The 12,048-nt window shown below is 39.0% G+C and overlaps 1 protein-coding gene across 1 annotated transcript; it reads right to left on the reverse strand.

Annotated features, from left to right (window-relative positions):
• Positions 1-26: 26 nt before the first annotated feature.
• LOC121953790 (ankyrin repeat and SOCS box protein 2-like) lies at positions 27-5,266 on the reverse strand. Its single transcript, XM_042501009.1, has 8 exons — positions 4,734-5,266; positions 3,989-4,158; positions 2,862-3,017; positions 2,525-2,770; positions 2,270-2,441; positions 641-1,244; positions 401-554; positions 27-280 (listed from the first exon to the last, which is right to left on the reverse strand). Exons 1-8 carry the CDS (start codon positions 4,865-4,867, stop codon positions 150-152), a joined length of 1,767 nt encoding a protein of 588 aa, XP_042356943.1. The 5' UTR covers positions 4,868-5,266; the 3' UTR covers positions 27-149.
• Positions 5,267-12,048: the final 6,782 nt, after the last annotated feature.

Below are 12,048 nucleotides of genomic sequence, written 5' to 3' on the forward strand. Positions count from 1 at the left end.
TTAAAGAGACTTGCTGTCACGTTACACATGTTATAAATAGATATTTTATACATAGAGAATTGCATTTACAGATTCAGCTAAAAAAAGACACAACATGATAAATTTAGTCACATCTCTTAGGCCTATACTGCTTGAAGTTCATTTTAAAGTCAGTCAGCCAGGCTCAGGTATCGGATCACTCTGTCTGGCACAGGTAGACTTCTGAGAGATTTCAGTCTGTGTTGTCCCATTTGGGTCCGAATCCTGAATCTGCAAAGGTGCATCAGTGGACGAGGTGACACTGGACAAGAGAAAAGATAAAGAGGATTTCTAAATTTGCATTGTACGCATGTATGAGGAAGTGAGAAGCAGACAGACATGTTTGCATGTCAGGATGACAAGATTTTTTTCAGATGCTTACATGACTTCCTCTTCACAGTAAGCCATTCTTCTCGGCTGTCGAGCAGTTCAGTGAGCTTGCTACACAGCTGAACATGTCCGACATGCTCAAGCAGCACGTCTAGGATTGGTCCGGCCCATTGACACATAACTGATGTTGATATCCACTCACAGAACTGAAAAAAAGAGAAAAAATATTACTATAAAAAATACAAATTTAGCAATTGGAAAGCCATGTTGCTGCTTTTGCTTGTTTTCACACCTGTGTTGCTCTTTCTGGTGTCTCACTGCAGTTGAAAGGAAGCATGCTGCCATTCTGCAAACCAAATCCACTGCTGCCAACAGCTCTTGTGTTTGATGCTCCTGACGCTGGGTGAGGGGCACAGCCATATGCACAGGTAAAACAGGAGAGAGCATCGCAGCCATTGTCCAAAAGACACTTGAGTAGAGGCAGATTATTTAGGCAAAGTGCAACAACAGAAGGGAAGGTCGTAGGATAAGAGGGTAGCCTGGCATTGACGTCTGCCCCTCTCTCCAGCAGTAAAGACACAGTGCTGATGCAGCCCTGCCGCACAGCCATCAGGAGAGGACTGACTGGGTCTAGGGTTAGACTAGCGCCAGCGTTCAGTAACACCTCTGCTGTCTTGGTGCTGCCGTTGGCGATTGCAAAGTAGAGGGCTGTCAGGCGTCTATCAGCATACTGGATGGAGTGACTGTTGGCCAGTGTGGCGTTTACGTCTGCACCTGTCTTGAGTAGCACAGCTGCCACAGTGTGTCTGTTGTGCTCTGCTGCCAGGTGAAGGGGGGTGACACAACTGTGGCGCAGCATAGCTCGGCTTGTCACTGAGATGAGGAGGGACACAATCCTGGAGACACATGAGGATACAAAATATATTAATGGGATTGTTTGGATTTTTTTAAGTTGGGTTGTATGACGTCAGTGTGTTATATAGAGCGAATTTCAGTTGGTTTCCTTCCAGTTTAGAGAGGCAGGCTAGAGTTCAACATGTTAGCTAAGGAATGTATTGCTGTGGATGGGGGTCAACCACAAAACGTATTTTATCCATCTATTAAAAGTTCCACCTAAAAAATCTACATTCATTTAATTGTATGCTATTTTGAAAGTATTTTCATGGCTAAATGTCAGACAGCTTGTTCTGATGGGAAACTGGTAATGGCTTCATTGTATGACCTCATGTATGCTCTTGTCAAAGCTACCAGACTCCATGGGCAAAAACAGTCATTTTAGCTTACTGAACACAGCTGCCAGCAGGTCAAGCACTGCTTCAATCAGTAAGTTATTTAGTGTTATTATGTGACTTTGGTAAATCCGATCTAACCCATTTAACCGCCAAAGTCACACAATAACACAAACAAACTAACTGATCAAGGCAGAGGTAAACCAGCAGCTCCTGTGTTCAATTATGTAAAATCACTGTTTTTCTCAATGAAATCTGGCTTTAAAGAGAGAGCTATCGTAACAGCTTCATTTTGCCATTGGAAACTACTATCTCCCAATAAGGTAAAGCAGTGAAAATACTCTCAATATAGCGTACACTTAAACTGATATTGATGCTTTAGGAACTTGTTTTGGGTGGCTAAAATACTTTTTGTTGCTTGTTTTGTGTTGCCCTCCACAGCAGTACATTGCTTAGTTTCCATGTTGGACTCCTGCCTGCTTCTCCAAACTGGGGCCATGCTGACTAACATCTACTGTATGTAATGTACTGTCTATGGATGACTACCCCTTAAAACCCCACTTTAAAAAAAAATCTCAACTATCCTTTTAAGACAGCAGAACAAAGCATATTTTATAGCTCTTCTCAAAGCTACATTAAAAAAAAACTCCTATTGTACATTATAACCACACATTTTGTATGGTGTTACTTACTCATGGTGTCCATATTGAGCAGCAATGTGCAAGGGAAGCAGACCTGAGTTAGTGGGTTTGTTTGCATCTGCGTTTTTCATCAGCAACACTGCAACGCTTTCCTTGTGGCCATTTTTACTGGCCTCATGCAGCGCTGTGACACCATCACACGTTTGCATGTTCACATCTGCACCTACAGAAAACAAATGTTGCTTTACAACCTTTAAATGGGGATCAGACACATGAAAAAGGAGGAAAATTTTGTGCAGAAAGTACCTTTCTCAATAAGGTAGCACAGTGCCCTCATCTGTCCTTGCTGAGCTGCTACAATGAGCGGTGTGATGCTGTAGGTATTAGCCGGATTGATGGCAGCCCCGGCTCTTATTAGCATCTCACAGATCTCCGTGTTGTTTCTCGATACAGCCTCGTGCAGGGCTGTCCAGCCCTGACCACACCGCTGGTTCACAGTGGCCCCGTAGGACATAATTAAACTCACCATGTCCACATTCTCCAACTCACAGGCTGCAGAGACACACAGAGTCATGTGGCTGTCATATGGTAATCGATACTCTCTAAATAGTTCTGTTGTGTACAATTGATTTCACAGCTGTACCTTTGTATAAAGGGGTTTCTTTGTTCTTGCTGCTGATGTCGGGATCTGCGCCTGCTTCCAGAATGCAGCGCGCACTTGACAAGTGTTCACAAGACACGGCGAGCAGCAAGGCCGTCTGCTCCTGCAAGGTACGTTTGTCTACCGAACCTGGATGGGCTGGAGCAGAAAAAGATCTTTGTTTTTCTGGCTTATATTGTCACACTGAGCTAATGTGATTTCACTGAACAAATGCACTCTTTTAGGCTGCTTTCAACAGCCCCTTTTATACTGCTTGTTCACAGCGGGAATATCGCGCCAATGTGTACAAAGGGTGCAATCTCTAAATGGGGGACAGAGTTGTCTGGCCTTTAAACTGACACAGGAGGCAGTAACAGTGCTAAAACACCATGTGTGGAAAGAGGACAGCTGACAGGATGGGATCATGGGTGGCACGGGTGCGATGTTTTGATGACGCATTATATGTGCAACCCACTACGGGAGATTTAAAAAGCAGCTAATAGCAGTTAGCAGGTAACTCAAAGGAGAAGAACAGCGGCTGAAAATGTCCTCAAACTGGGAAAACAATGGGAATCTGGAGCTCCTTACCCTCTGAGCAGAGGATGAGATCTGCACAACATAAAAGGGACAGTAAATTACTGTTACTGCCATGCCGATATGCATGTTTTATGTCACATTAGAGATTGTCACTGTTAAATGTAATGCCTCTTTTGCTTCTGCGATGCTGGCATGCTATCTAAAATCACACACTAGAGCAGAATAACACTGCCATCATTTGATTTTGTGTAAAGATGCAAAGGGGCATGAAGAAGGGACTTCATGACCGCCTTACAGTGATGTCAAGACCACTTTTAGAGGGTTTTGTCTCAGAATCAAATGCATTTTGATTTGGTCTTGTCTCAGTCTTGGACATAACGGACTCTGCATTTTTAGTCGAGACTGGCCGAGACCACAATAGATTATTTGTTAATGTAATTACTGTGATAGGATGTAAATCTTCCTTCTTCAAATCCAGCCAGTCACGTAAATCAGTTGTGGTTTTGTCTCAGTTTCAGCACACTCTACTCTTGGTCAAATCTTGGTCTCGGTTAGTATGGTCTTCAACACTATTAAAAAGGCTAATATTATACCCCGCAGTAGGATCTTCAAGCACTCTGTCTGTCCACAGAAGGCAGCATCATGTAGAGGTATCCACCCATCTTTGTTCTCCTTCAGCAGACTGAGAGGAGCGGATGTTGCCAGATCATTAACAGCCTTTACATCCCCTCTCCTGATGGCAAAGACCACTGGCTCAACATCCCTGAAAAACAGGGAGAAAAACAGACTTTAACTGACTAAATCTAGACAAACATCAGCACTGTTTTGTTTTTTTGTGACTTTTGTTCCCCCTTTTTTTTTATTATTTAAAAAATCCCGAAGAGGAGCAATATCTGTAGTAGTTACTTACATGCAGTTATATTCATGCTGCATTTGTATATTTATCAACCAATATCTGATCTAAATTTCATATGAATATCCAAATGCGAAACGTGTTTAATGACATTTTTTGATATGTTCAATATTTACTTCCCCCACCTTAATATTAAATTATAATGCATGGAGAAAAAAAAGACATCAGCACTGTTTGAGGGCAGTAGTTTTTATGCAGCCATGGATCCTAAATCTTTATATTTCGGTGATTATCTTAAATTTTGTACATTTTTTATTTGAATAAGCATTTGTAATTGGTATGGTGTGTTATTACAATGATGAAAAAATTAAACACGTCGCACAAAAGACCTCATATGCGCACAAGGAGCCCCAATACGCACACACACACATCCACAATCACATGCAGCCTCAGTGTCAAACAGCCCCCAACAACAAAAGACTCACTCCGGCGCTGACGTTACGTCGCTCTGACCGTCTCCTCCGCTCCTATCTCCTCGCAGTCTCGCCTGAACATTATTACATTTACCTCCAGCGTTACGAAACTGAGATAAGTATTCAGAATAGCTGAATTTCGTCATTACTGATGGCAGATTTGACGGCGGTGTTTCCTCTCTCAGCGGCAGCGTGCAGCGCCGAGCGGGGCTCAGCTGCTCTCTCAGATTATTTTGGGACTGTATTATCAGGCGGCGGGGTGACGGGTTTATCCATATATGTCAAGAGACTCGGACATCCAGAGATAAGGCGAACGGCGCTAGAGATAATGCAGCCCGAGCCGAGATGTCTTTCTTTGCGTGGAGCCTTTGTTTCATTGGCTGCTGTCCACATTAAATAACCAGATAATTAAAAAACACTCATTTTAAAGGGGACTGTTGGAAGAAGAGGCCTTGTGCAAGAGGAAAAACACAAAACACGGGGACAACAATGTACAGAAGATTAGCGATAGGCTACACCCGCTCCAACACGAGACACTACTCATGTTTTTATGCCACAGACATTGTAGTCCGTAGACTACTGTATGTGTCAACAGTTATTTTAATCTCACTGTTTTGATTAAATTCTTTATCTTTGCTAAGAGAGAGGGTAGCTGTATGATCCTAAACTCAAATGGATTATACAGTTGTCAGGGCCGTTGCAAAGATTTTTAGAAATAGTGGGGCCATTAGTCTGGAGTCCCCCACTGCCATCCCACCCACCCTTACGGTGCATGCCCACTATACCTGACCACTTTGCCTGTATTTGCATCCCCATTGGCTAACGTTACCTTCAAGTTGCAACAATGTTTTAAAGAAAACATTTTAATCTAATGTTCAAAAAAACTTGAAAGAATGTTTATCATTTCGAATCATGTCCCTGCAAGGTTAAATGCTAACTGATACGTATTGTTACAACTACAAATATTCTGAGGATGTTTTGGTGATTTTGAGAGGTGAGAGATCATAAAATGGGCTTTTATAAAAAAATGTAATATGATATGTTGAAAAAAAATATGAATGGAAATTATGAAAAATAACATTTTTATAGAGAGTGTTTCCTGAACTTTAAGAAGAACGTTCTGGGAACTAAAAGAAAACTTGCCACTGAAAATGTTAGTAAAACACTGGTTGCGCGGCACCGTTCTCAGAACCAAAAATTGCTAGCTGGGTCCTCCCTGCCCCGCCAGTTGCTTGTGTCCATCCTACAAACCCCCCACCCCCTACTCTATCAACTCCACACTAGAGCATTTTATTTATAACAAGTTTTAACAAGCATCAGTACAAAGCCATTTTCTGTCATATTTTACAGATTATAATGTACATGGCTAATCTACATGAAAAATATTATCGTATTTAACACATCGCTATTTATTTATTTTTCAGCATGGATAGATGATCAACTATGATGCATTAATCATTAGTTTCACTTTAGCATTTCCTGGATCTACACAGAGCTGTTCAACTATTAGAAGTTGAGTTTAGACACAGTATCCCTCAATATCCCTTCAAAGTTTGCTGTCCTCCATCTGAGAAGCACCTGTTTCAGCTACTGACTCCTGGAGGATGCATAGAGCCCCTTTTAATCTAAAACAGGACAATTAAACCTTTAAAAACCCTCCCTATGTAATTTGTGTGTATACTGAGGACATGGCCTCTTGGCCCTCAATCGTGGCTACAGGCATGACCATAACCTCTAATTTGTGCTTCGGTAATGTTTGCACAACAGAAAAAAAGAGATAATTGTATACCCCAGGTATTTATCTCAAAACGTAAATATGAAGCACTGGTTTTAATCTAATCTTTAAGCTTTTACCTCGCAAATAATTTCCCCTCATATACCTCCTCAAAGGGTTCAAAATTAAGACCTTTTGAGGGCATATAGCATGGATCTATTATAAAGCATATAGTGAGAAAATTACAAGTGTGATCCTGACCACTCATCGTATGCTATCGTCATGACGTCATCTGCGGTCATGGCGACCACGCGCAAGGTCATAGGTCGTCAGGTCAGTCATGGCTACAGCACAATCCCTATGTGTGATGCTAGCGGCCTTGTGCTCTGAAAAGAAAAAGAAAAACTAGGGGAAAAAAAACCCACTGTGGACCAATCTCTATGTGTCACTAAGAAGACAACATGGACTGTCTGTCCTACAAGTACAACTTTAGGTAAGAATGTGATAACATGTCAAGAAAATTAGCCCCAAATAGCCGTTATGTATGTTGCTCTGCAAGCGCCGCTATACGTAAACAGAGGGTCCCCCGCAGGAAAAAAAGATTAGCTTTTGAGAATTGTTTAATGTCACTCTGGTATATGAGGATACAAAGGAATGTTTTAATATCGGTTAGTTTTTATTATCATTATTGAAATCTAGAAAACTGTCAGGACAGTGTCATGTCCTTTCCCTGACCGCTAACGTATCACTGAAGTGACAGCATATGGATTCACATTTTACACATTACCTCGCATTAGGCTATGGCATTTGACAGAGCCTGCTCTTAAATGCCAAAGTTTTGTCATTAAATATCATAAATGAGCAGAATATGAGATTTCCTGATACCTTATACCTTTTTCCTAATACCACCGAGGCCGTACGTTGTTATGAGAGTCAGAGGACAATATACTCCACCATTCAGGATACAGTCATTGTCAACATTTTTATTTTTTATTTTTTGTTTTATTTTGTTGATATTATTATTATTTATTTAACTTTTTCTTTTTTCTTTTTTATAATGTAATTATTACTCTAACCATGTTTTTACAGTTATATTCTACCTCTGTATGCTCTTACATCAAACGTCCTTTTTATGACATGTATGTGCGAGGTGGGTTTGGGCCCGGCTGACTGATCATACTTTTTGACTGCTGTGTATATACAAAACTGATTTTTTTCGTAACATCGTGAGCCTTGTGTTCTAAAAATAATAATAATATGTTTTAAAAATGAATGAAAATAATGCATTTACACTAGCTAAACACTCTATAGCCACACAATCATTATAAGTGGAGTGTACATATATGCATGACAATTTGAGGGTCTTGTTATCTTTGCTCATGTTAAAAGCATTTCCATAGCGTTATTTGCTTTGTAGCAGTTATGATTAACAAGAATTTGTGTCTAACACTCCAGTGTTTTTACCAAAAGTCATCTTGGGTACAATATGTAACAGATTGAGTTTTCAAATAGTGTCAAAGATGTGTTTATTTCTGTTTTTCTAAATATAGGAGAATGACCCAAGAAGTTTCTGAGAGTTTCTGAGGAGGAACGTGGAAGACTTTACAACACTTGGAAAGGTGGAGCCACTCATTTGCAAGAAGGACACGAAAATGAGGAGGGCCATCAGTATCAGACGGGCTGTCAGTTACGCTGCGATTCCTTTATGGGTATAGAGAATTAATTGCTAAAGATTGTCATTTGTCATTTCAAATAAAATCTTTTGTTGCAGACACATATTAATTTGTTCTTCTCTATAGCAGAATCATTCAGGTCTCTAAGCTTCCACTATTGGATCGGCTGAAGTCCTATCAGTGAGATCGTGATGGAGACCAGTGGAGTCCTGTATGAAGTTTTAAAGGAAGACCATTTTGCAGGTACCACTTTTGCCGTAGTTAAGAGTTAAATACAGTTAAATAGTTATATAAGTTAAAACGTTAAATAGATTTGTTGCTTCATCGTAGAGAGAAATGCACATCACCTTACACAATAAGAACATGAAAACATATGACACTCAACTCAGTTCAAGGCACACTGCCAGGTATGAGTGAACTTTATGCTTCCTAATAGTTTTAAATGTTGGCATACTGGCTTGTAACTCACTCACCATCACACTTGTTCGTTTTAGCGGGCTGCAGTTTCTCCACAAGAGGGAGGTGTTTGGTGATTGACAGGACACGTGCCTATTGCATTTAAAGGGAATTCCTGTAATATCAACAGTTAAAACCTGCAGATGTATATTTCAGTGTCGGCTCTTAATCAATCTCACAAATACCCACGTTTTTACATAAGAAAGCCAGGACAAACAAAAAACCGTTAGTGTTCTTTGTTTTTTCTTTCTATAATACATTATGGAGATCCATTATGGCAATTCATAACAATGCCATTAAAAAACATACTAACTAACTTAACTGAGATTTATATAGAATATGGATAAACAGAGGTTATTTTAAACCCCATAAAATAACTAATTTGAAGAATTCAAAGGGATTAGTCAGGTTTTTAACATTGGCAAAGGGAAATCTCATACTAAAAAGTATTTCCTAAAAAGAAGTGACTTTAAAAATAATATTATGTTTCCTCACCTGAGCGAGTTTACAGTAGAGTTTGCTGAAGTGTTGAGACTGAGGGAGTAGACCGCCAGCCTGTCTTTGATATCCTTGTTTAGTCTCTGGTAGAGAGACCTGGATCTGCTGACTGCGATCATCACAGCAGGAGACGTGTTGTCCAGTCTGTAGAGCGGGACGTCCAACAGTGTGCTGCTGTCTTCTTCATACACCAGAGATCCAGAACAACAGATCAGAAAACCAAAGTCAGAACACTTCTAGAAACGCTTGTAAAAACAGGTTTGCAAAGTCCCTAAAACAAAAGATAACATACCAACATACACAGCATAAAAAACACACACTCTACAGCCATACTGTATGAATTAGAGAACATTTGACAGAGCTGAGATCTGCACTGGCAGACATGAGAGAGCAGCAGCTCAGGCGATGAGGATAGCTGCCTTTTAAGGGCATGTTCAACTGATTCCACTTGATGCTGCTGCTCCAGACGCAACACTGAGGTGAGGCTGTATGTAGCGTTACTATGAGTTATGCAGCAGAGAGTGGGCATAAGAATAACACAGAGCTGGAGTTCCAGATTATTTGCTCAACTTAAAATTTAAACTAAGATTAAAAAATGCACACACAGAGAGATATTTGAGCAGATTTGGATGACCAAAAACTGTTTGAAAACTTTAAGATTTAATTCAAAGACATCAACTCACCATATGACAGTGTTCCTCCTCCTCATTCACAGAAGTTGCTTTCACATCACAAATGTGTTGATCCACCTTTATAAAAGGAAGAGTATCCTCCTGTTGCATAAGCCCCTTCTGTCACACAATGAAGTGTGAAAATGTGCACACAACAATGACGGCTGATTTTTGTTTCACAATCCCTTCTTCGGAGGTTTTTGTGAAAATGCTTCCTGTGTCTAAACTGGAAGTGGTCTCTGGTTTACTTGAAACAAACAAGTCTATCTGAGTATCTATTTACAGCCGGAGGAACTAGACTGCAGATGAGCTCTGAGGCTATTTCACAATATCTGAGGAGCCACACATTTTTGAGCAGCAAAGACAAACCTGGGTATTTAACTCTGTTGTTATTGTTTGAATCCAGGTAGCACAAAACAAACTGTGATTTACTGTTACTTTTATGTTCGGTTGAAATGTGAAAGGAACTGCAGACACACTCTTATTTGTAACCGTTTATTCATAAAAAATAAACCCAAGGTTTTTTTTATGGCAGTTACTCTTAGCTCTAATCGATCATTACATACATAAACAAATTAACATACATTAGTTGCTTATATAATTAAAATCCAAATTAGAGGATATAAAACCAATATTGAGCCCTCCACTCACATTAATATAAATGGACAAACGGATATCGTGAAATATGTAAAATGATATAATTATACATCAACACTACATTAGTACAAAGTTGAATCAGTACTTGTCTAGTTTCAACTAAATCTGAGCTATAACCATCATATGGATTTAGTGTGGGGATGTTATTGAACAAGATACTGAGAGCTGGTTCAACAAGTTACATTTTCAAAATATGGGAAGTTCCCATGGAATTTTTCCTCTTAACACAACAGCTTTAGTCTTTCTTTAACACACTAATTATAGTCCTTTTTCAGGCACTTCACGTGACGTAGCAGGTGAAACACAGGTGTAACTATTACAACTGTTAAGCACGTCTCTGCCCCATTAAGTGTCAGCAAGCCTGGTCAGTGAACTAGCAGCAGAGTTATTGAAGCTAAGTTCAGCCCTTATCAATACTATTATGTAGGCCTGCAGTTTTCAGGTCATATCAAGACATAATGTCTGCTTGAGGGAAAAAAAAGTTCACTTGGAAAACTAATGTAGATTCAACCATCCAATATGTTAATATCTTAACCCTTTGAAACCTGGATCAACATCAATTTTCTTCTGTTACATTGGGCCCCCTTTAAAAAGCTATAAGACCCTTTGAAAGCTAGACAATTTGGTTTGATACTTTTGAAAAAAAAAAAAAAAAAGCCATAACCAATTTGACAAAAAATGTCCCACAAATTGCAAGAAATTATAAAATCGTGACATAAAAATTACCTAATAAACAGTTTTTTAAAAAACTGAAGAATTGTTGAAAATTACCTCAAAGACAGGGAAAAAATGTCTTGAAAATTGTATTTATAATTATAGTAATTTAATAATTGAAATTATGTCACAGAAAAAAAGTCTATATATAATCTGTACTATACTATATGTTTTTATTTTACTTTCAACACATATACACCACAAGTGAATTTTGAAGCCTTTTGGTCTCTTTAAAAAGGTGGTTGCAAACAAGTGGCTAAATGAGAGTTCAGCATATCATTTTGTATATTTACACGTGTATGCATATATGTGTATGTATATATGTAAGTATATGAATATGTGTGTGTGTATGTATGTGAGTCTGTGTGTGTAAATATGTAAGTGTATGTATAGTTAAAGACTAAGTTCAAGAATCAATTAACTGTTTAGCTGATAAGGGGTAAATAATTAGTTTATACTTCCTCCTACTCCTTTCCGAACATGCAGTTTATACTCATTAAGTATAGGTCAAATTGTGGAACGACCTTCCCCTCCACATTAAAGCCTCCTCACTGTCCATTTTTAAAAGTCGTCTTAAAACCCATTTTTATTCCTTGGCTTTCATCCCTGCATGAGACTCTGCTCCTGTTTGAGTGTTTTATGGTTTGTTTTTAGTTATTGTTTTTTTTTTAAATAATGAAACAATTATCTTAATGTTTTGCCTGTTTTATTTCATCCATTTTTATTTTTATTTTTTTAAATGGTTTTATGTCTGCATTGTTTTGTCTATTTATGTACAGCACTTTGTTTCAGCTGTGGTTGTTTTTAAAGTGCTTTATAAATAAAGTTGAGTTGAGTTGAGGTCATCATCCATTTTTGTTATTGCCATTTTGTTTCATTTTTGTCTTTTCTGTTTGTTTGCTTGTTTGTTTGTTTGTTTTTTTTTCGGTCATAGTTCCCGGGAA

The sequence above is a fragment of the Plectropomus leopardus genome, chromosome 14 (genome assembly GCF_008729295.1).
Source record: "Plectropomus leopardus isolate mb chromosome 14, YSFRI_Pleo_2.0, whole genome shotgun sequence".
Taxonomy (NCBI): Eukaryota; Metazoa; Chordata; class Actinopteri; order Perciformes; family Serranidae; genus Plectropomus; species Plectropomus leopardus.